Raw genomic sequence first — 24,683 nt, 5'->3', positions numbered from 1 at the left:
AACACGTTTGCAAAGGAACTGATATGGAACTATGTATCTATGTATGTGTTAGACGCTAAGTAAATTAATTCAACAATCATATATATGAGTAGTGTCAAAATTAGCGCGTTGACGCTATAAAATATATATTTTTTTCAGTTTAACGCGTTAAAAATATTTAACGCAATTAACGCAGGGGCGGGGCTGGGGTTGGCCACCCCACTCACAAATGCTGCTTCTGTCACTTTTTCTCTTGACAAAAAGTGCATTAGTTCAGTCGCAGAACGTCTTTACGACCACATCAAACCGGAGACATTTCAGACACGTGCTCCACTTCACTTCACGAGTCAAACGAGCGCAGAAATGGTACTGCACTCACAGCAAGTGATCTCAGCACAAAGGCCCCAGCGCGCGCTGTAGCCTGTATCTTTCATATCAAAGCGCGAAATAAACTACGTGCATGCAATGTCTTGGTCAGTTAAGACATGAAGTTACCAAAAAGGTGATTAAAGCTGCCTTAAAACTGTGCATGCATGTAATATATTTTATATGAGTCACATTTAAGAACATAACTTCAATTTCAATTTCTGTATATTTCTGCTGAAGGGCACAGGTAAATATTACATGTATTATAATGGATTTATGTGAAGATGTGGTACTGGCCTTCAGTTATAAAAAAAATATATCATTAAACAAATATTGAAAAATATACTGTCTTTATGTTGTTTGTACATTAATTTGAAGATTGAATGTGAAATTATTGCAATATAAAAGTATATTTAAAAACCTTAATGTTAGGTGGGATTAATCATGATTAATCGCGATTAATTTCAGAAAAATGTGCAAATGATTAGTTATTTTTTTTAATCGATTGACAGCACTAATATATATATATATATATATTTTTTTTTTTTTTTTTTTCTTAGAATGCTTCTTTGACTTCTATGAATTATGGGTTTCACTTTATTTTGATGGTCCATTTAACACATTCTATTGACTATAAGTAATGTTGCACCTACATTTCTACTAACTCTCATTAGAGTGTTAGTAGTGTATTAGTTGACTGGTAGGGTTAGGGTTAGATTAAGTTGACACGTTCTTGCAAAGTTACTTATAGTCAGTAGAATATCTGTTGGGAGACCAACACAATAAGGAGTTAGTAGATATGAAGCAGACAGTCTACTAATACTCTCATGAGAGTTTGTTGACATGTAATTGAAACATTACTTAGTGTTAACAGAATGTTCAAAAGGGACCATCAAAATAAAGTTTTACCGAATTATGTACATCATTGTGGTCAAAATTATTCAACCCCCCAGGAAGTTTAATAATTATTAAATATAAGCTTTTCTTTTTCTTAAATCTGAATCTAACAGTGATAATGTCAATATATAATATCATATTTTTCAGGTCCATGATTTTTTATTTCATTTTTTTCAACCACTGCTGGATGCTGCTGTTGTTAAATCACTTATTTATATGGTAGGGGACAAAATTGTGTTAGCCTTTGGGAAGTTTAAAAAAAAAATAAACTAGCTTGAGCTGTAACACATACATACATTTAGCCCATGCATGTGCTGAAGTTGAGTGGCAAATATGGCCAAGCCAAAGAGCTCTCACAAAAGCAATAGAGAAGAAATTGTTTAATTCAATTAGACAGTCTATGGCTACAAGAAGACAGTAAAGGTGTAGAGACACAGCTGACAGTCTAATCCATCAATTTAAAATGTATTGTACCAGAAAGCCTTTGATGGCTTTGAAGAAAAATCACAAAATCAATAAAATGTTTGATCAGAGCAACTGAGCAAAACCCTCTATTAACTTCCAAAGACTTGCAGGATGACCTAGAGGAGGAAAAAGCATTTCAGTGCGGAGTATAAGAAGAACACTAGACAAGTATGGCTCTCATAATGGGGCATCTTTCTGAATGCCACTCTTGACCACAAAGAACATAAAAGGCCTTGTTATGTCTTGTTATGGAGGTACTTTGCTGCTGCAGGAAGATTGAATCTTGACTATACGAAGGACATCATGGATTCTTTGAAGTATCAGCCCATTTTGGCAAAGATTCCTTCCGTGATGCCTTTGGTGCAGAGACTGAAGCTTGATGATCAGTGGACTTTCCTGCAGGACAATCATCCCAAAGCATACATCCAAATCTACTGAAGGTTAGTTCGGGGATTGGTCATAGAATAGTCTTGAGTAGCGTGTTCAGTCTCCAGACTAAATCTCATGGAGAAGAAGCCCGTGGAAACATGAAAACCAAAGATTATTAGTGATTATTAGATTTTTAGTGATCTGGAAGCTTTTTCAAGCCAGGAATGGGCCAAGATCCCAGTAGAGAGGTTTCAGAAGCATCTAAGCAAATGTTTATTGGAGGTTGGAAATAATAAAATATTCTGCATAAAATGTAACTCTTGAGTAATTTTGTACTTGAATGATTAGAACCAATTTGATTTTTTAATTTTTCATCAACTTTACATCTTCAGAGTCATTCAAATGTGAATTAATAAAGTTTGTATAATAGTTTGCTGATGCTTTGGTTGAATTGCTTTCATAAAATTTTGTTCACGGCATCAGAATGTCTTGCAGGTCAAGGGAGTTGAATCATTTTGATTACAACTCTATTTATACAACCATTATCTGCAAACTTTTATATATTGTTTCCTTTTTGTTTGTATGTGGTCCGCACATATTGCTGTATATTTACTGTATGTAGTGCATTGCATATTTTCTGTAATAAATTCTTTAATATTTGTATTTGTGTTTATTTTGTATATTGTTGTGTTCTTGTGTGTTGTGTGTTCTGTATTTATTGTGTTCAGTGTCTGGTTATGCTACAAAAAGCATGAAAGCTTGCTTGGAATATAAGCTCATAAGAAACAAATATTCATGTCAGTATTTTATTAGACAGTTATAAAGAACAAAATCTCATACACACAGTTTCTCAGTTCACAATATACAAATACAAGCATACTGTGCAATGGTAATATTTAAATACATTTTCATTCACTGGTTGAATTGAATTCTTAGTGCTTCTATTCAGTGTATTTACTCTTGATCAACAAAGGCATGATCCACTGAAAGAGCATAAATAGCAATAAATTAATAAGAATAACAGTTCGGTATCAGAACACTTTTCAACCTTCAAAAGCATTGGAAAACATACAATACATTTACACAGCAGTACAGTAACAGGTTTATGTAGCTAATGCTTACTTAATATGAGTTTAAACAATGCTCACTTTAACATAGTTTCATGGTGATACTTCTTGCTCAGAATAACTGATAGTGCAGTAAAGTGATATCAAAACTGATTCATATACATGTCAAGTTATTTCAAAGCATTCCCTTCATATGCACACTGAAACATCCTTCAAAAAGCTAAAAGTGCCATGGAAGCTGATGTTGGTAGTAATCCTACAACATGCTGCTTTTTACTCGTTCAAAAATCTGCCTCACTTTCAATGCAGGCACACAACCTTCACGAAGAATGCTGATAGTTCCTGAAAGTGAACAAAATGCATGTTATTAATAATAATGCAATACATATGTTATAATAATAGGATATCAGCTCTTTGGGATATCAGTTTACCTTCATCAATTTTGAGGCAGTTCACTACGGTCGATGCCACCACCTCATTAGATTCACCATCACACAGGACTCCATCGATCTTGTGACCAAGACGGCTGTTTCAGGACAAAGGAAAACAATGCTTCGATTATGCACACTGCCAAAGCTAAGATGTTTTTCCATTGCAAATTAGTTCTTGTTTTAATATTAAAAGTCAAGACAAGCGGAGAACACATCCTTCCTAATAATAAAGTTGGCTTCAGATGAGGTAAACTTTAATAATAGAGGTAAACCTTTAATTTCAGAACACTCTGCTTTAATTAAGTGAATGAATCAGTGCGCCTAACAATAGAGTGTTGTGGTTTGTTCTTGATCAAGTTTTTTGAAGGTAACATAGCCTGGATTGTGTAAAATCTCAACCTTTAAAACCCTCAATAAACCCTTGTTTAGGCTATTTAATGTAATTTCATATACAGTGCATTTGTTTGGCAGAGTTCATATTCACTTGCAGCACTTGTTGGTGTCTTTATAAACTTACTTGATGACCATGTCATGATGGGTACTGTCAGCTTCTCCGCTGGGATTGGCTGATGTAATGGCCAATGGGCCGGTGAATTCACACAGGTGAGCTGTAGCAGTGTGGTCAGGTACTCTAATCATAATGCTATCTCTGGTCCCCACACGGTCATATGCAGGACCCACACCTGTGAACAATATGACCAGTTAAAATGACTGGAGCTGATAGGGAATCACAAATTTCACTCAGTAAAGTTTTCATTTGGTTTGGTGATTCTCCCAAGTTCGATAAAAGAGTTGGGTGCAAATACAAAACGCTGTATCTTGTTAATAACCTTACCGAGTTTGAGGAGCCAATCGCCCTTGGGGACAATGCAACTGATGCCTCCAGGGTAGACGTTTCTCATGAACTCCCATAGCAGGGGACTGAAAGGAGGTTTGGTGGCCACAAGCTGCTCCACACTTGAGATGCAGATGCAAATTGGCTTCTCTGCAGGACGATCCTAGTGGAGATAAAAGTTTGTGGGTCAGCGGACAAGAGCACAGGCATTTGATGATTTGTAAAAGAATATTATGTTTCATAGCTTGTCTGCTGGCATGTACCTTGATAGAATAGATCTTCTCAATTGCACTGGGGTTCTTGCATGAAGCAGCCAAGGCGTAGACAGTATCTGTAGGGATGCCACACACTCCACTGCTTTCCAGCAATTTGGCAATCTTGAGGAGTCCGCTGGTTTCCCGAGAGTTAGTGACAAAACATGGATATGTGGTTTCAGATTCCTTATTTTTCTTGTCCTTGGATAAAGAAGATCAATTAATCAGTAGGATGTTTTTGTCTAAATGTGAATGTATAACATCATTCAACTTTTTAAGCATTTTGTGATCATAGATAAAATGAATACCTTGATAAGGGAAGGTCCAACTGGTATCAGGGTCTTGGAGAAGATACTGTTCACAAGGGATGCTAGCATGCCATACAAACATATGATGGCGAAAATTGCTAGCATGGCAACTAAAGAAAGAGTTTCAAGAAAATGTGAGGTAAGTTTTATTCATTATTTCATGTAGTTTCATCTTTATTTTTCACAATACATTTTCTTACGAAATGTATTTCTGTACAGTACCTTCTAGCTGATAGGGCAGTCTTCCAAGAGTAGAGAGGAGAAAACAAACTATGACGACCTCCATGATAGTGGTCAATGCCAGGAGAACAAGATTGCTGTAGGCCGCTGTACAGAAAGAAAGAAAGAGTCCAATTTGCAATGCTTTAAATGCAGGAGTCAGTTGTGAGAGTCTATTTTAGGTGTTTGTAAACAAACCTACCAACTAGAATCAAGAAAGCATTGATGACCAGGAATGCTATTGCCCCAGCTGCAAATCCATTCGCTGACTCTGTGGATATTTCCAAACGGTGTCCTGCAGGAAAAATACGTCTTAGATTTCTACCCAAAACTGTAGCCAAGTATTTTTAAATTCTATGAATTTGTATATTTTCATACCTGCAAACCTAAACCAGCTCCAAGTTGCCCAAATAGCCACATAAAAGGAGGGAACAACAGAGCCGAATCTCTTGCCACCTTGAACCTGTAGTCGACTGACGTAGGCCTGGATGATGGCTCCTGGGATGAGCACCCAGGGAACGGTTAGGTCAAAAAATGCCAAGCTGAGCTGACTGCTGTGAATGGCTGAGAGTGCGGCCACTCCATTGCAAAGATAAAACAAAGCATCGGGGAGCTGTGCACCTTTGTCTTCAGGCTCAGGCTGTTTGGATCTCTTGAGGTTACTGAGATATTTCTGCAGGGATTCGGTGGAGACAGGCTGGGGTCCAACTGGGATCAAGGACTTCTCGGCAATGGTGTTGATGAGGCGTGCAAAGGTGCCATAGTAGGACAGAAGAGTGAAGAGGGAGCAGGTCACTCCAAAAAAGATATAGTACCTCTCAATGGGAATCTGGGAGATGGTTGATATGGTCACCAGGACAAAAAATGAGTTGTGAACTAGTTCAAGAGTGTCTTTGTGTAGACTTGCAATGCAGAGCACCAAAGCGGCGGCCACAAAGAACCAGTTGCCAACCATAGCGTGCCTTACTTCACCAGCTTCGGCCCGGCTGATGGTTACGGACACCACATGCTCTTCCCAGGTCTTCACCAACCAAAACACGCAGTGCAGTCCAAACTTGGTTGCATGGTAGCAGTCTTGACGCATGTACGCGTAATAGCTAGACAGAAGCTGAGCAGCAGAATTGATGGTTATCCAGATGGCAGCTACTGAGAGCGACGGGAAGTAGTTAAAGGCATAGAAGGCGAAGATAAATGGTGAGACAGTGTCGCAGAAGAATCCCAAGGCCATCGGTTCAGCATACTTTGTGTTCTTCTTCTTTTCTTGGCCCAAGCTTTGGGAGCTACTGGCGTTGGTGGTACCTAGGAGCAGCACGTTGAAGAGAGGGTTTCCAAAACCCTTTAGCACATAGCGTTGGGCCAGTCCCTTGATTAGCAGTGCCGATGAGCCATATATGGCAAATAACAGGATTAGGAGCTCCAGAACCCCAGAGACCACCAAACCCCACCCTGCTACCAGACCCACAGCCTCAAATATCAGCGTGAGGGTGATGGCCCCAAACACAAAGGGCATGATGTAGTTTACGGTTGCTGAACAGAAGGCCAGTAGAAAGGAAAGCAGGATGTAAGGTACCAGGCCAGCTATGGCAGACTCCTTGATGAACATGTCAGTTTTATTGATGCTAGTGTTTGTGAAGAGATCTTGAAATGTGCTATTTATGATTGCGGATTCATTGAATAGGCTTGAACTTTGTTGGTTTGCACCTAGGAAAATTCTGGTGGCCCCATAGCTTGCCCACAGTGCTGCATATCCTACAAATGACGTCCCACTCAGATGGTCATACTTTCGGAAAGACAGCAAGCCTGCCACAAGCTGACACACTCCACCAATTAGAATGAGATGAATGCCTGTATAAATGACCACAAAATGAACAGAAAAGGATGCATGATGTAGGTGTGCTGCACTGAAGTAGCATGAATGCACAATGCAAATAGGTTGCTATTATTTTCTGGTATCAGTATATAAGTGCATGATTCTTGCAAGTTTGTTTGTTCAATTAAAACCAACCAAAAACAATTCACAACGATACCTGCTAATATGTTTTCCACTCCCTCTGCAGGAATGCCAGTCCTGGCCCCATGGAAGTTCTGCAGTAGGACAAGGAAAGCACTGATGCCATTGGCCAGGAGCCCAAGCACACCCGGCTCTCCATAAAAACTTGCCGGAAAACCACTTGCTGATGCCATGAACTTCCCTTTAAACGTAGCTTTCTGCTGATAAGATTAAGTTGTGTAAACAGGAAGCGATGATAAGAAGTAAAGATTCAAACATTTGTGGTTATACAATACTTTGATCAGTCAAGTCATCTCATAATCAATAATAATTAATTCACAGTGTGCTTAAATAGGTTTGCTTGGTTTGATCAGCCTAAATTAGTTAATATAACAGTAACTTAGTTGTAACTGATGGATATCAGGGTAACACTTTAGTTTAGGGACCAGTTCTCAAAGTTAACTATTTATTTATAATCATGCATATTACTAGTATATTAGCTGTTCATTAGTACTTATAAAGCACATATTAATGCTTTATTCTGCATGGGCACATTTTAGATCCCTTAACCCTTTCTTATACATAAATTTAACAACTACTTTACTAACTATTAATAAACAGCAAATTAGGAGTTTATTGAGCCAAAAGTTGTAGTTAACACCTAGTTAATAGTGAGAATTGGTCCCCAACAAAAGTCTAACCAATATCGACCAGATAAAACATTCTGCTCTTTTAATGGTGGTTATATACATACTTTTATTACAAAGGACCATTAAACACCATCATAGTTTTGTCAAAGCCATGTAAAAAGTGCCTCTATGTGCCAAAAGACTTCTCATGTTGTGAGTATGCACTAAACAGCCTATTCATGGGTGTGTTTAGTTTCATATCCTCCCTCCCCTCCGTAGGTAAGTGACACAGGTGTCTGGTTCAGCAAACAGCTGAGCAGGAGTCAAACACTTTTCACAGAATGGATATTTTAGCCTTTAGGCATTAAGATTCAAACTGATTTTCTAACACAGATATCTGAAGACTCTTCCAAAGCTGAGCAATGATACTATTACAGTCTAGGCGGCAGTACAACGACAACTGCAGAGATTTAATCTGTTTAATCTCAAACAACCAGCAGACAGGAGTCAACATAGACAGACAGCCATCTGAGGACAAGACTTGAGGATAAACTTACAGTAAGTTTGAGCAGACTTTTATGTCAACTTTTCAGCATGATTTTAACATATGATACACCCACTGGACAGTGAAATGTTAATGTTGTTTTGTACATTTATGTTTCTTAAATCGGTGATGTATATTTATGATATACAAGATAAGATAATATACATAATAAGATTACATATAAGATGATTTTTATATAATATATATATATATATATATATATATATATACAAACAAATATGCCAATATATATACAAATATTAAATTCAATCAAAACTGAATGGACAATAAAACATGTTGATTTGTATATTTATGTTTAAATTTGTTAAGTGTTGTGTTCATTTATAATATGAGATTACAGAAATAAGAAACGTACCTAGTGAGGATCCTTGATCTGTAATGAAGTATTGAGATGCTTGTGAATAATGCTTTAAGTTTATAGAAACATCCTCAATGGAGCTGGGAGGAGTTACAGTGATGTCAACCAACCCATGTCCTCATCAAGGATGACATCATTGACCCTTCCAATAAGACAGTTTGTTTCCTGCTGAAAAATCCCACCTATTAATCTAAAAATAACAATACTTTGGAAAATCCAGCCCAGGTTCTTCTGTGGGTTCCGTGGGTGTATCATTGTCTTTTGTGGTCCAAGACTATATAAAGGTGGACACACCTGACTCTAGCACATCAGCATCCTCTACCTACAATCATTTAACCTCGACATTGAGATAGAGAGAAGACGACAACAATTCTTCAACTTTACATCAACGACTAAAGATTTCAAGCATCTTCATATCCAGATCCTGAACAAAAACTGACAAAATGCTTTCAACCCTACAGGTAAAGAATTTATTTTTGTGTTTTACATAGGTAAGCAATTTATAGATTCATGTATGTTTGCCTTATGTTTAAAGAAAATCAAAACATGGAACAAGTTTTATTATTATATATACAGTATATATATATATATATATATATATATATATATTTTTTTTTTTTTTTTTTTTCTGAAGAGTCTGAATAAAACTATTTACAATAACTGTTATTGAGGTTGTTTCATACAGGGAAAAACTATAGTTACATAACAAAATTTGGCTTTTTAGCTGCGCTTTTAGGCTTTTTAAACAGGTATAAAAGAGAACAAAACATATGGTGTATACTAACTTTATATACTGTATGTCACTCAACCATGAATGTTTGTACACAGAGATCCACCAGATACCTGTCTGCTGTTTCTGCTGCTCGAGGACTCCATAAGTCTGCGCTAGATGGTGAGCAAGCTGTACTGTCAAAGCCTTATTGTCAGTAAACTGCTGTTTGTTAACTCGTGATGGAAAAGAAAAGAAGTGAAAGTCTAGGCTTTTGTTATTCCGTTGACTAATTGACTAATCTATAATAGTCGCTGGCACTCAGAAGCATGGGTGCTATCCAGCAATGTCAAGTGTTTCACTGTTATTTACATTGTCTCTCATCTGTTTTTAGTGGTGGAGCGTCCTGCCCCTGAGGAAACAGTGACCAGCAGTTTTGGCAGATTCATTCAGAGCGTCCAGCCAAGGCATCTGTCACCAACCGTGATGCAGCGCAGCAAACGCATGGTTTTGGACAGCATCGGCGTTGGGCTTTTGGGAAGCACCACTGATGTGTTTGAACTTGCCCTTCAGCACTGCCAGGTAGGCCACGGCGCCGATCGTAAATAGTACACTGTAGAGAAAACAACCTGTGTTTTTCCGTCATTAAGATATGCCATTTTTCAGTAGAAATAAGTGAAGTCATGATTTTACAGAATACAATTCCTCCCTGGATATAGTTAAGCATACCTATTATCAACGGTGTGCAAACAGTGTCTATGTTTGAACAGTAATGTTGGCCATTTCTGGTATGTTGATATGTGAATGAATCATTTATCTTTTTCCTCAAGCACATGTATGCTCCTGATGACGTCAGCTTCGTCTACGGGCGCCAAGGCGTGAAACTCTCTCCAACCCTCGCAGCATTTGTCAATGGAGTAGCAGTAAGTGTCATCACGTGAATTGAATTGAATTTCCAAGTTCAGCTTGCACTGAATGTGTGATTAAACGTCCTGGTCACATTCTTAGTGTTTCTCCAGAAAGTCCTGTTCCGCAAGTCTTGAAATTAGCATCCAGCCAAGACAATCAATGAAGCATTACTTATAAACTTGTTTTGCAACATTCTGTGCCATTTTTGCCAGCCAAATGTGGTAATGTGGAAAACAACTCAAATGAAGAAACCTCAGCACTGTGGAACTTTCACAGTGAGAAAGTAGAGAAACATTCGTGGTGTTGTAGGAAAGTCTGCTGAGAACCCGCTAAATTGAGTGTGTTTAACCAATAACACTCCAGGAAGTGTTTCAAATAGAAACTAGACAGGCTGTTTAATTGGGTCTTGCTCATGTTACCGGCAGTCATGCACAGGATTTTCCTTTTCCTCTCTAGGGTTTTGGCTATGCTAGAGATGTCTGAAGGCAATGACATGGCAATGAGACATGAATGCCAATATGTAGAAATAGAAAGACACTCTAGACCTTGTTGCATGACCTAAAACATGTTGGTTTTTCACAGGCTCATTCGATGGACTTTGATGACACTTGGCATCCCGCGACCCACCCCTCTGGAGCAGTACTGCCTGCCCTCCTGGCTATAAGCGACATGTTGCACAAAAACAGCAAACCAAGTGGGCTTGACTTTCTAACCGCCTTCAATGTGGGCATCGAAATCCAAGGCAGACTGATGAGATTCTCCAGGGAGGCTCACAACATCCCTAAGAGGTTAGAGTCCATTTCTTTGTCTCAACTAAAGAGAGCAATAATTGCATGTCTATGTACAGCACAGCCTGTATAACAGCGTTAGTATTCTGTGAGGTAAAACACACGCAGATGGGTGGGTCGGAGCATCGCAGATGCCATGTGGAAGTTGTCAAAGCTCCTTCAGACAGCTGTTTATGCAGAGCAGTTCTGTTTGTGCTCCGAGAATATAGTTAAACACTTATAATTTGTTATTTCCTGAGTGCTGTGAAAACAGAATCCACTTGGGTTCTGGAATAATGTCAGAAGCTGATTGAATCTAATTGGATTTGCTATTACTATTTCAGACTTTTACAGGGTTTTCATACTGCAAACAATAAAAAAAGAGTGTAAATATTAGATATACCCGTTTTGAAGGAGGAACAGAGCCATAATTAGAGACCTGGGGCCTCATTTATAAAACAGTGTGTAAACGTGATTGACACAACGTGAGCTCATGTTTATTTTTTAACGTGCGAACATTTCAGAAGAGAATTTCGAACTCAGTGTGCAATGACCTTAAGAGAAGCTCACAACTCTAGTTTGAACAAGTGTAAATACATATTTAATTGCAAATACAAAATGTTTGGAAACTGGACACAAATAAAACTCCCAATGGAGTATACTTTGAAAAGCATGTGTTCGGGTGTCCCCAAAATTAGGAACAATCTCAGCTTTAGGCGAGAGCACTCTAGCACAGTTGTGGAGAGCTGGTTTCATCCAAGCTGGTGAAATAATGACTCTTTCTCTGTCTTCCCCATCAGGTTTCATCCTCCCAGCGTGGTGGGCACTATGGGAAGCGCAGCGGCCTGTGCTCGTCTCCTCTCTCTGGATCGCAATCAGTGCAGTAATGCCTTGGCCATCGCTGCATCCTTGGCAGGTGCACCAATGGCTAATGCAGCAACGCAGTCCAAACCTCTTCACATCGGTAACGCCTCGCGCCTGGGTCTTGAAGCAGCCCTGCTGGCGTCCCGTGGGTTGGAGGCGAGTCCTCTAGTCCTGGATGCAGTACCCGGGGTCGCCGGATTCAGTGCATTCTACGAAGACTACGCACCGAACCCCATCGCTTCCCTGGAGGAGCATGAGCACAGCTTCCTCATAGAGTCACAAGACATCGCATTCAAGCGTTTTCCCGCACATCTCGGCATGCACTGGATCGCCGATGCTGCCGCCATCGTGCACAAGACCCTGGTTGGCCTGAAAGGAGGCAGTGTTTCTCCAGACCTGGTGCAGGATATCCTGCTTCGGGTGCCGCTGTCCAAGTACATCAATCGCCCCTTCCCAGAGACGGAGCACCAGGCGCGCCACTCCTTCCAGTTCAACGCCTGCACCGCTCTGATGGATGGAGAAGTCACAGTGCAGTCCTTCCACCCGGAGGCCCTCCAGCGGCCTGAGCTCCTCGCGCTTCTCTCCCGCGTCCGTGTGGAGCACCCCCACGACAACCCAGCCAATTTCAACATCATGTACGGTGAGGTGGAGGTCACCTTGGGAAGTGGAGACGTCCTGCGGGGGCGCTGTGACACCTTCTACGGTCACTGGAGGAACCCACTCAGCCAGGAAAGCCTTCAGAAGAAGTTCCGCAGCAATGCAAACACAGTTCTGTCCAACGAGAGGGTGGAGAGGCTGATCGAAGCGGTCGAAGGCCTGGACCGTTTAGATGACTGTAAACCACTGCTGGCTCAGCTGCAGTAAACAGCATGCTGCTTTATTATGGTACCAATAATGTATAATGAATCAACGACTTGTAGGATTTATTTAATTAGAAGTACTACTAAACATGTTACACACTCTCTCTCTCTCAATGTATATACTAGAACTGTCTCATTTCTTGCTGTGTCTGTTTTCAAATAAGTTTATGTAATATTTATTAATATTTCTCAAAATCCCTAAAGGTTTGTTTGTAAATATAAATGTTTTTTTCTCTAGTATGCTCTTTTAAAATATTGTATAATGGAATCTTCGTGATGACTTCTGCTTGAATTATGTAACATCTCGTTTGGACTGAAACTCAATAAAAATACATTTATTGCTATACTTGATGATGTCTCATTCATTTTTATTTCACTGAGAATATACAGAAAGGAAAAGTAAAAGTGTTCGGCCATTTTCATCATCTTCCGTAAAAGTAGTTATATTAGTCAAAGAGTCTGTAATACTGTATAGGTTTACATTATATGCAGTGTAGTGGAACATTTTTACTGCAAAATGTTAAACATTAATGGGGTGAATTACAACAATCAAACATGTATTGCTGCAAACTGAAAGTAGATATTAACACAACTTCAGGTGTTTGTTATTTTTGGCAAGTTCAAACCAGCTTTGACAGCTACTTGGAGATGTTGTCCTGTGTGTCTGAGAGCAGCAGGTTAAGCCATTGCTTGATTTATACTGCTTGCTTTTCCATTCAAAAATGATTTAGGGCTAAATGTTAAAGGGATTCATGTCGAAAGAACATTGATGATGGCAAAAAATAGTGCCTGAAAGTCTCAATAGAAATTTGAAATGTGAATAGGAAGTGCTGGACAAATTTAACATTTTCACAGAAAAGATGAGAGATGAGATTTTAACTTCAATAAAAGTAAAAAAAAAAAAGAAAAGAAGAAGCTCTATGAAGCCCATCAAAATGAAATAATGATGATTAGGGACATGGTAGGAGCTTGTATACCAATGAAACATTAATATTTAAAAATATAAAATTTACATTAGAAACTAAATAGAGTTACAAGTAATTAAATTGTGATTAAGTTCACTATCATTGATTTATCCTGCTTTAGTCATGGGGACTAACTGTGCCTTTTGAACCATAAATGCATAATAGATATCTCCAAAGCATGGCACTAGATATAATATTGGTACTTTAATTTTGGAAAATAAATTGTCAACATTTTAATAATAATTCAATAACAACCCAAGTAATCCATACATACAAAGAAAACAAAACAAATAAGTTCAGAAATTAAGTTATGTGTAATAAAATGTAATGACACAGGGGAAAAGTATTGAACACATGAAGAAAGGCAGGTGCAAAAAGGCATGGAAAGCCAAGACACCCGCTAAAATCTATCAGTAATTAGAAAGCAATCCTGCCCCTCGTCTGTGGAAATTAATATTAGTTGATTCAGTCCCAACAGCTACAGAACCAGGATGATGAAGATGATCCCAAACACAGCCAAGCAAACTCTCGACGGGTTTCAGAGAAAGACAATAAAGCTGCTAGAATTTTTCAGTTAAAGGCATTTCATTATTGAATTCAGAGATGTCATTGTCTAGCTCAGTTTAGTTTAAATAGCATCTGTGCAACCAAATCGACGATAATTGCTAGAAATTAAGTGTCCCTAACTAAAGATAAGCATTCATAGAAGTCACAGAACCTTCAAGATTTGAAGACTGTTTGTGTGGAAGAATGGGCCAAAATCACACCTGAGCAATGCATGCCACTACACTGTAAAAAAACAATTAAAAAAAAAAATGTAAAAAGTTGAGCAAACTTAAAAGTTTAAGGCAACCAGCTTCAGCAGATTTTTGAGTTTTCTCAACTTAATGTTTTAGGAGATTTATGAGTTTCTCAACTTTTTGTTGTATAAACATAAAACAACAAGTTGAGAAAACAAAAAAATCTGATGAAGCTGGTTGCCTTAAACTTTTAAGTTTGCTCAACTTTTTATTTTATTTTTTACATTGTAGTTTCTCCTACAGAAGGCGTCTTGAAGCTGTCATTAACAACAAAGGCTTTTGTACAAAATATTAAATAAATTTCAGTAGTTTCAGTATTTGTATTTATGAATTACTTGGGTTGTTACCAACATCTGGTGAACATTTAATGTCAACAGCGCCTTTAGAAATAAAATAAAAAAAATTCCCATACTGGGAAAATGGTGTCGTGTTCAATACTTATTTTACCAGATGCACTTTAAAGTCAGTTCATGATTCCGTGATGTCATCATTCAGCTCTCTTCAAATATTATCTGTGCAATCAGTCAAGTGTCCCCAACTAAGCAAGCCAAAGGTGACAGCGGCAAGGAACTGAAACTCCATCAGTGACAGAAAACGTAGAAAAAAAATCTTTTTTTTTTCCCAGCATACTAAAGTGTTACTATATATCTTAAAATTAAGCATCTGTATGCTGTTAGGAATAGGAAATGTTTTTGACCAAAGTGTGTCTCCTGAGTTCAAACTAAACATTGTGTTTGTAGTAAGATCGTATGTATTAATGTAGCTTATATTTGGAGAGTCAATAGGTGAATTTTAATTTAATATGGGAGGTAAGAGAAATCCGTCTCAGTGTTTCACGCTCCATTCCACGTCTGAAGAGACAAACACCAGCAAGGGTAACATATTTGGGGAGTTGATATTTTACCATTACGGAGTCCTTCAATATCGAAACAGCTGAATCAACAGAAATCCTCTGTTTTATATTGTGGCGAGGTTAAAGTTCAAAGCCGTTGTTAAATACTTGAAAGAAATTAGTCATGAGCTTTCAAGTAAGGCACTCAGTGCCAGGTTGTTTCTGGGATTTTGTTCCTGTAATAAGTTAACTTTAGATACAGTTATCTGCTAAATGATTATAAGGAAAGCTGGGTTGGCTGAACAAAAGACGCCTTTACGGCCGGTTAGTAGGCAAGTGTATCTCTGTATCACAGACTGTAGAAGAAACTTCCCCCAAGACACTTTCTCAAAGCGTTGTGAGGACAATAACAGCTAAAAATGTATACGTTCGCAGAATTTACACCATTGTTCCAGGTGACACATGCACTGTGCATTGTTGAACACTCAATAGTGTTAGGTTTTGGTTTACCTGACGATGAGTGTGATAAACTTTGCTTTTTGTTTGCTTTCGTTCAGATAGTGAAGTTCACAGTGCTCATCTTACAGTGTTGGCCATCAAATGATAATTGCTGATTTGGACTCAGCGTCTGCATTTGCTGCACTATCTAGTGTCAGGTGTGTCACCAATGGCACAGCTTTCGGTAACTGGCACAGGTTATAGGTAATTGCAGTTTGGAATTACATGACTCCTGTGATCGTCTGTTGATGTATGTGAACAAAAGGTATGCCTTTGTGTTTTGTAACTTCCTTGGACAGAAACCAGAAACATTAGAAAGACGCATATAGGGGATTTTCGTTTCACAACAGTTTCAAATAACACATTATATTTTTGTCTGTGATATAAAGTAATTATTAGGAGTCATTCACTCACATTCTTAGACAAAGAAAATGTAATAAAAACTTTTTTTTTTTTTTTCTGGTTATATACAGAAATGTGATTTTCATTTGCTGTCAAAAGCATGTTGGTTAATGGTTTACATTTTAATGGGAAATGTTTTATATTCACCCACAAAAAAAAACAATATCGCATGTGAAAAGGTCACACAGTCAGTATTGACGGTCAAATACACCCTTAAACATAAGGAAGCCGGAAACACTTAATAGATTATCTTGAAAAAAAATGTAAACGTGATCCATTGTAAACAGAGAATGGTTTAAGAGTGTTAAATTACTAAATAAATAAGGTTCGGCAACTATCCCGAGAAACAGACTGAACAAACAAGAAAGAAGGAAGCTCTGATTTGAAGGAAGGGAGTGCAATAAATCTGAGTTTTACAATTTCTCCAAAGCCTTTTGATGTAGGGTAGTGTTTGCTTTTAAGATTTTGACCTCAAGATAAAGCAAATACTTTAAGTGTGTGAATGTGTGGTACCAGATATGAAGAAGAAGAAACAAAAAACTGATTAGATATCATAAGTCATTCTAAGATATTTTAAGTCCAACTCATTGTTATACCAAGAAGAAGAAACTGAAAGTTTAGTCATTTAACATTACAATTGCATAACTAATCACAATTATTAACTGATGAATTATGGAAATATTTCTACAATATTACAATATTAAACAAGCTTACAATAAGAGACACCATCTATTGGTGGAACAACTAAAAACTTTTTTTTTCTCCAATAAACAAAAATTAATGTTTCAGCGTGAAATCTGTTGTGCTCTAACATGAATTAAAGATGATGGTAACACTTCAGTATAGGGACCAATTTTCACTAATTAGTTAGCATGCCTATTATTAATATATTGGCTGTTTATTAGTGCTTATAAAGCACATATTCCTACATCCCTAATCCTACCCAATGCCTAAACTTATCAACTACCCTACTATCTATTAATAAGCAGCAAATTCGTAGTTAATGGTTTGTTAATAGTGAGAACTGGACCTTAAAATAAAGTGTGACCTAAGAGGATTTGGGGCAATAGTAAAAGCAAAACTAAACTTTTAGTTGAGTGTCTATAGTTGAGCCAGAGCCTTAAGTCTTGGTTTTTCATGATGAGAAAACGAAACGGATACTGCAGCAAATGATGCAAACTGGATAATGACTGTCCTCTGTTTGAGACCAAAATTTTCCAATAAGTTATAAAACAAACAGATAAGCAGATAAGAGTTACTTAATACTTAAACTTCTTCAAATATGAGGGGGAAAAAATTGAAATCAGCTGTAAAGTAGCTCTTAAAATAGAATTCTGCTGTAAAACATATATCAATTGAAGTTTTATTCTCATCTGATGGTGTTAGTGTAGTCAAAACAACATTATTACTGGATATTAATTGAACATTATTCTTGCAAATCCCGACTACGCAAAGGCAGTGAAGCCAGACTCCATCAGGTGACAGAAATGGAGAAATGGACCAGTTCTCCTGTGGCCTAAGCGAACGAACACAGTGAGATTTATGACTCCAGACTGCATCACAAATCAGATTTATGGATTGATATTGCTCAAAAATACACTTACAGTGTATTCAAAGTATACATTTTATCATTATGTCTTTAAAAATCAATTGTAATGTGAACGAATGACCTTACATGCAAACCACTGACTTTAAATGTCTATGTAAACATTTAAACATTATTTATTTCAAGTGTAAAATTGGTTGTACTTTATTTTATAGTAAGTGCACATACAGTGTATTTACCAAAGTAATACTGATTAATAAAAGGCATCTATTATACGGTTAGATTCATAGTTAGTGTACCTAGTTTCAGTTGTTGTTAATACTATATGTATTTAGTGATTACATGCAGAACAGGACAGTAAAATGAAGCGCTACCCTTGGAATTGCACATTTTCTCTGTAATTGGATTTTAAATAAAGGTCACTATAGTTGCAAACAGACGTCTCGCTGTTTTGACTTATAACACAGTTTAAATGTTCGCTCTGGATCAGTGATTGAACACTCTTCATTGTCCTAATACTTGAGTGCATATACAGCGCATCTGAAGAGAGGAGCTGAGCTGAACACAAGCTGTGAATAATCAACACAATACCCCGATGAGATCGGACAAAACAGGACTGAAGCAAAGGTGAAGGTAAGGAATAACTAAAGCAACAAGCAAAAACACACACAGAAACCCAGGAAACTAAGAGGAACTAAACATGCAGGAAAAGAGAAACCAGGAACAACAGGATAAAAAAAAACAAAGGTTTATTTATAGGCATTTCTAGTGATCCTGATTAACTGGTTCAGATGTGTCTGATTGGGACTGGAGTCAAACTATGTCTGTAATAGTGTGAGTGTATGAATGCGCCTGTTAAAACCTTTATCTGATGGATTTTTTTTTTTTTTTTGTCTAAGAAATTTAAGCAACTAATTCAGATATCATGCAAGTTAGTTAAAATGTTATATTTTGGAATCATAACTCAAATAAACATACGATTCCAAGAGATATGAATCCAAATATGACATATTGAGTCATTTGTAATTATTAGACTATAATTAAAACCACATGAAAGTTTTTGTTTATGAAAACTTTATGGTCTACAATATAACAGTAAATTAATTTACCCTAGAAGTACACTGCAAACAAACAAACAAATAAGTAAATAAATGATATGATCAGTAAGTGGCAACTTATGTTTTTATATTAACACATGAAAACAAGTTGTGCGATTTAAATTCCTTTTAATAATTTATGTGAAATTCAACTTGATTTTTAAGTCAGTTTAATGTAATTTAAGTTGAGACTATACTTAAAAATAAATTTAAGGCATTACGTTTTTGAGATGAAATAGGTGGATTTTTTTTACAGTGTTAGAATAAGAAAAACAGAAGTCGGCAGATTTTTTTAAACACTGGGAAACAAACCTTTTGTGGTATTTGCTGGTGACGTGAAAGCAGTGTCTTCCTCTTTCATCAGCAGAATCACGGCCATCATTATGTGTGTTGTAGGTTGACAGGGCAACAAACAAAACTATTTTCTGCTGAAACAGATTAATCATTCAGGTGAGTGGAACGAGGCATCAGTTTCCTGTTAATAGATTGCTATGAACATTTGCAGAGTAGGATGAGGAAACAACAATGTCACATATTATCAGTAATGCATGATTTTATTATCAATTACTGTGACGGAAGAGGAAAAGAGCTCTCACTTTATATTAGGTGGCCTTGACTGCTACGTCCTTCTTACTTTGAAATTAATCACTTGATACCAAAATTGTTTTCTGACTAAGATTTATCTCCTACACAACTCGGAGAATTCCAGTTAGCTGATTGTCTACCATTTTTTGCAATAAGATAAATCTCAAAGAGTGCTCACCACTTCTTGGCACAAGAGACAGCTTTTAACATCTAGTCCTGTGTTCTTGATTCTGATACAATGCACTTATTGTGTACATGCATGTTTTTACAATGCACTTATATTTTAAAATGCCTCCATGCAATTGCATCTGTAATTCATTTCTGTAATTACATTTATCATTACACTGTTGTTGACCCATCCCTTACACCTAAACCCACCCGTAAACCAACCCAAACCTCAATAGCTGCAGAAGTGTTTTAAAATACAATATAAACACAAGTGCATTGTACTTATTTTTTTATGTAAGTATAGTTAAGGCCACCTGATATAAAGTGGGACCGGAAAAGAGAAATAACCATTCAGTGTTTTAGTTTGGGATTTACGTGGCAATCAAAGTCCTGTTCACCTACAGATTTGACGGTTGGAGTATTATTATTAATTGCATCACCAGATGAAACTCAAAATTAATTTGTTTCTTTCTGGTGTTCAGGCTGAAGCACCAAAACAAGCATTGTTCCTGTAAATGTTTTGATGGACGAACCCTTGCAGGGTGGCTACATCTACACACCTCCAGAAACCTGATGAGTACAATTCCTTGAATTCCTTCCCATCCGGAGCACAAACTACGGAGGGGATTTCCTTACATGGACTTCCCAAAGCTGACTGAGACTGAGGTACAACAACGGGTTAAACTCTTCACAAAGAAGTCCTTCAGGTGTGTTTCACAGAGTTGTGCAAAGGATTGGCCATTGTTTTATTTTATTGTATTAAGTTTATCATTAATCGTTGCCGTTTCCAAGTCATCACGCTCTATCAGATCCTAAAAATAAAAAACTCCTGACCTTTATCAGTGTTTTGTCTTTTCTGAATGACGTTGGTGATACTTGCTGTTTTTAGTAATCTACTTGACATCACATTTTAAATTGAAAATATATTCACTTAAACAAATTCTACTACATTACATGATCGCTGAAAGACAGAACGGGTAAAATGGTTTTGGGTAAAAGCGCTTCTTAAGTGAATCTGGCAAGAGTTTTCCAGATCTTAATGGCTTCAAATGAATTTAACCCACAGCATAATTACAATTTAGAATCATGCATTTCACAAGTGAAAACAACCTTGGTGTTTTTTCATTATTTTTTATTACATTTAAAAACATCATTGGGAAGGCATCTGAGTACATGTTCGTCTTCATCTTAAGGCAATGATACAGCGCCCCTGCTGTCTACTGCTGGTAATTGGAGACTTCAATCAAGTTGTGGTCAGGGTCACGGAAGTAAAGGGATCGGATGGGCCCCACAGCGCCTGTCCTGTCCACGGGCCCCTCCTCTATCGTCACTCCACACGCCTGCATCACAGCAGCAGCATATCATCACCTGCATGCTTCAGGGTTTATCTGTGACCCCTTCAGAACTCCACGGAGAGAGCTTTTTAGATGTCAAGTCTTTAGTGTAAATTGAAGTAGGGAACAGGATGAATTATAATTTGATTTGAAATTCTAAGAAATTCATTTACTGCTACACATTTTATTTTCAGAATGAACTACACAAAGCATGCACGGTATTTAGTTTGGTGACATTAGTAATGTTATCTATAGAAATACATTTTCAAATTTAATTTATTATAGTTAACTTCACTTTATTTAACAATTAGTTTTAGCAGCTGATTTTGATTGGCAGAGTTCAAAACCAGGAAAGACCATTCAAAATATTTTTTTTTTTTTTTTTTTGGCATTGCTGGGATTTTAGGGTTTTTTTTTCTGCTGTAAAAATAGACATAATTAGCAATATTGTGTCTCAAATGTAGGCTGGTCTTCCCACATTTGCGGACTATTTCTATATGCCTACTTTTTAATAAATTATTGGTATTATTATTTTTAATTGAACTACACTATTTTTATACTCATAATCAACAACAAAGTCAATAGGTTTATGCTATTGTATAATATTGCTCACAATACAATAGGATTGTAGTTTATTCCTTCTTTAAAGATGCTGAGTACACCGTCTTGTATCTTTGTCTATTTGTCCAATTTTTAAATCCTTTTTTTTTTTTTTTTGCTTTAATCACAAGTCTGTAGTGATTCACCTCGGAGCTGATTGGTTTGATTCATGGCTTTGAAGTAACTGGCAATATTGCGTCTCAAATGTAAGTTACTCAGTATGAACGTCTTGTTTATAGAACTGCATGTCACTTAATTTCTAGCGATTATCGCCGATTTGATTGCACAGATACTATTTAAACTAAACTGAGCTAGACAATGACATCTCTGAATTCAATAATGAAATGCCTTTAACTGAAAATTGAAAATTGAGTGTTTAATCTTATCATTATACATTACTGACACTCTATCCTCCAATTTGATACTGTTAAGTGCTTTGACACAATCTGTATTGTAAAAGCGCTATATAAATAAAGGTGACTTGACTTGACTTTTACTGAATTTTAGTCAAAAGATTTTGTTTCTAATTACAATTTCATTCCAATTCAACATCCTGTGGCCAATTCAAAACAATTTCCCTCTGATAAACGGAAAGGTTCGTACCAATTCTGTCAAAACTCTGTGAACAAAGCAGAATAAGTCACCTTGAGGTGGGCAGCGACGGCTGTCAGAGGGGTTTTGGTAATGAGGCACAGGTCAGCAGATCCCGGTGTGGGGGTTTTGGCTTTGGGCTCAAACTCCTCCCCAGCCTGATGCAGGTTGAGTTTCTGCTCTCCAAAACTCAGAGCTTTGCGGTCGCCCTGAAGTGACAGGATTACTTAGACTCTGCTGCCACCGTGTGGTATTGTTTGCGGTGTGTTTTTGTATCGAGTGACATTCTACCTTGAAAGTGACGACCTCCATCCCCAAAACCTTGGAGTAAAAATGCGTGGTTCTGTTCAGGTCTCGAACCGTGAGCACCAGGTGGTCCAGATGACTGATGTCAACGGGACAGGAACTTTTGAACCGGACCGATGAGAGACCACCCAGAACTGACTGAGGGTGAAAAACATATCATCCACATGAACAAATAGCTAAAATAGGCCTATCTAAATTATGCAAGCAAAGATTGCTTATTGGTGATGAAGTACCCACACATTTTATTTTACGTGAACCACATTGTTTCTATGCGTATATAATCAACATCTTAAAATCAATGTATGTTCTTCATAGTTTTTTTTTTTTAAGTTTTTTTTATTAATTTATTATAATGCTCACAATGGTTTACGCAATTGTAGTCTTGCATATTTGTCTTTTTGTCCAATTTCAAAATCCTTTTTCCTCAAAAATTCTGATTCTTACACTACCATTCAAAAGTAAGATATTTTTAAAGCTACTTTTATTCAGCAAGGATGCATTGAACTGATCAAAAGTGAAAGTAAAGATACTTATAATGCTATTTATATTTATATAAATAGATATTTATCATTTCTATTTCAAACAAATGTTGTTCATTGAACTTTCTACTCATGCATCAAGTTTTCCACAAAAATAATAAGCAGCAAAAGCTGTTTTCAACGCTGATGATAATAATAAGAAAGATTATTTGGATCATGTGACATTGAAGATTGGAGTAATGATGCTGAAAATACAGCTTTGATCACAGAAATAAATTATATTTTTACATGTTATTTTAAATTGTAATAATATTTCACAATATTACCGTTTTGCTGTATTTTTGATTTAAAAATGCATTCTTGGTAAACATAAGAGTAAAGTCAAAAACATAAAAATATCTTAATTATTCCAAACTTTTGACTGGTGGTGTGTCTAACTATCCGTCTTAAAGAATTTGCTTAATCCGTTAATATATATGGAAAGTTGTGTGATAAATTTTCCAGGAAATGAAATTATATCAATATTTATCTCATGAATATTAACAACTCCAAGGTCTCTCAGTAACTTTCATACAACGTTCAACGTGAGACACCTCTGGCTTCTTGAATGTAAAATCTGAAGCATGCATCGCTTTGAAATGATTCGCATCTTCAAAAGCGCTATACAAATAAATGTGAACCGAACAGAAACCAGGTAAAGGACCAGGTAGAGTCTAACAGACGCCTGACTTTGAGCCAATCAGTGGCCGAACGTCAAGTTCCCTAATTAATATTCATGAGCCTAGCCTTCATCATAGTACGATTCATAAATTCGCTTCCAGGAAATATCTCTCACATTTTTACAGTAACGAAACGCTATTAACCTGCAAGTAGTAACTTCATACAAAACTTTTCTATAACATTATTACATTTTTGCCATGCACTACGTTAGAGCTGTCTATCAGAAGCTAATTATCAAACTAGAGAGAGAGAGAGACTTTGTTACCTTGCCATAGGTCGAGTAAGAACGGAGGAAAGTGCTGCATACGCGTAGAGCCATGTTATCACCGACGATATCACCTGTGCTAACCTGTCTGAGCCCACACAGAAACAAGTCTAACTGGAGAACAATAAGCGCTAGTCACCTGCCGTAATCACTCTATTACACACAGCCACATATATCACAGAAACACAACACACTAGAAAGCATAGACAACATGGGTGGCGCTTAGCGGCCAGGAAGATGACTGTAATTAGTCAAATATGATTGTCTAAATGATAATTATCTTGCTTAAAATCAATGTATTTTTAATTCACAGTCTGTCAAAGTTTATCGGTCTCGTTAGGCTACTGTAAATGATCATCCTGCTACGGAATAGCATATTGACGGTGTTGTCGCGTGGAAACTGTTACTTTTCTCAGCGCTGGTCAGGAAGAACCAATCGCTGTTCATGAAGAACCAATCGCTGCCGCTGGAGTGGTTACAAGCAAGGAATAGATTATTTCATTCTTACATCAAAGGGGAAAAAGCTACAAAATAGAGGGAAAAAATACAGTACAGTAAAACAAACTGCAGTGTTCCTCACCTAGCGTGCTGTATATCATGATATATACAGTCAAACCAAAAATTATTCTGACAACCAGCTATAATTTTTTATAT

General features: G+C 37.1%; 3 protein-coding genes across 3 annotated transcripts; 1 reads left to right on the top strand and 2 right to left on the bottom strand.

Annotated features, from left to right (window-relative positions):
* Positions 1–2,885: 2,885 nt before the first annotated feature.
* si:ch211-153b23.3 (uncharacterized) lies at positions 2,886–7,273 on the bottom strand. Its single transcript, XM_058798543.1, has 10 exons — positions 7,218–7,273; positions 5,569–7,035; positions 5,393–5,485; positions 5,194–5,298; positions 4,972–5,081; positions 4,673–4,864; positions 4,410–4,572; positions 4,092–4,257; positions 3,575–3,669; positions 2,886–3,485 (listed from the first exon to the last, which is right to left on the bottom strand). The coding sequence occupies exons 2-10, from the start codon at positions 6,791–6,793 to the stop codon at positions 3,400–3,402; spliced, it is 2,235 nt and encodes a 744-aa protein (XP_058654526.1). The 5' UTR covers positions 6,794–7,035; positions 7,218–7,273; the 3' UTR covers positions 2,886–3,399.
* Positions 7,274–8,766: 1,493 nt separating this feature from the next.
* On the top strand, positions 8,767–13,149 carry irg1l (immunoresponsive gene 1, like). The gene is made up of 6 exons (XM_058798349.1): positions 8,767–9,193; positions 9,561–9,624; positions 9,836–10,023; positions 10,272–10,364; positions 10,933–11,138; positions 11,918–13,149. Exons 1-6 carry the CDS (start codon positions 9,176–9,178, stop codon positions 12,843–12,845), a joined length of 1,497 nt encoding a protein of 498 aa, XP_058654332.1. The 5' UTR covers positions 8,767–9,175; the 3' UTR covers positions 12,846–13,149.
* Positions 13,150–20,849: 7,700 nt separating this feature from the next.
* Positions 20,850–24,402, bottom strand: glod5 (glyoxalase domain containing 5). The gene is made up of 4 exons (XM_058798295.1): positions 24,030–24,402; positions 22,551–22,703; positions 22,313–22,468; positions 20,850–21,074 (listed from the first exon to the last, which is right to left on the bottom strand). The coding sequence occupies exons 1-4, from the start codon at positions 24,081–24,083 to the stop codon at positions 20,952–20,954; spliced, it is 486 nt and encodes a 161-aa protein (XP_058654278.1). The 5' UTR covers positions 24,084–24,402; the 3' UTR covers positions 20,850–20,951.
* Between the last annotated feature and the right edge of the window lie 281 nt (positions 24,403–24,683).

The sequence above is a fragment of the Onychostoma macrolepis genome, chromosome 14, assembly GCF_012432095.1.
Source record: "Onychostoma macrolepis isolate SWU-2019 chromosome 14, ASM1243209v1, whole genome shotgun sequence".
Taxonomy (NCBI): domain Eukaryota; kingdom Metazoa; phylum Chordata; class Actinopteri; order Cypriniformes; family Cyprinidae; genus Onychostoma; species Onychostoma macrolepis.
The sequence above is the reverse complement of the archived record's forward strand: the minus strand, read 5'-3'. Positions and strand labels throughout refer to the sequence as shown.

Bases quoted from the DNA above. Each gene is read 5' to 3' on its own strand.
- si:ch211-153b23.3 (XM_058798543.1), bottom strand. From the start codon at position 6,793: ATGTTCATCAAGGAGTCTGCCATAGCTGGCCTGGTACCTTACATCCTG. The intron at 4,865-4,971 runs GTATTCATTTTA...TCTTTATCCAAG, and splicing joins TTGGACCTTCCCTTATCAAG to GACAAGAAAAATAAGGAATC. The intron at 3,670-4,091 runs GTAAGTTTATAA...GTCCTGAAACAG, and splicing joins CATCATGACATGGTCATCAA to CCGTCTTGGTCACAAGATCG.
- glod5 (XM_058798295.1), bottom strand. From the start codon at position 24,083: ATGGCTCTACGCGTATGCAGCACTTTCCTCCGTTCTTACTCGACCTAT. The intron at 22,704-24,029 runs GTAACAAAGTCT...TTTCACCCTCAG, and splicing joins CTTACTCGACCTATGGCAAG to TCAGTTCTGGGTGGTCTCTC. The intron at 21,075-22,312 runs GTGACTTATTCT...GCTGTGATGCAG, and splicing joins CCGTCGCTGCCCACCTCAAG to GCGTGTGGAGTGACGATAGA.
- irg1l (XM_058798349.1), top strand. The intron at 9,625-9,835 runs GTGAGCAAGCTG...ATCTGTTTTTAG, and splicing joins CCATAAGTCTGCGCTAGATG to TGGTGGAGCGTCCTGCCCCT. The intron at 11,139-11,917 runs GTTAGAGTCCAT...CTTCCCCATCAG, and splicing joins GCTCACAACATCCCTAAGAG to GTTTCATCCTCCCAGCGTGG.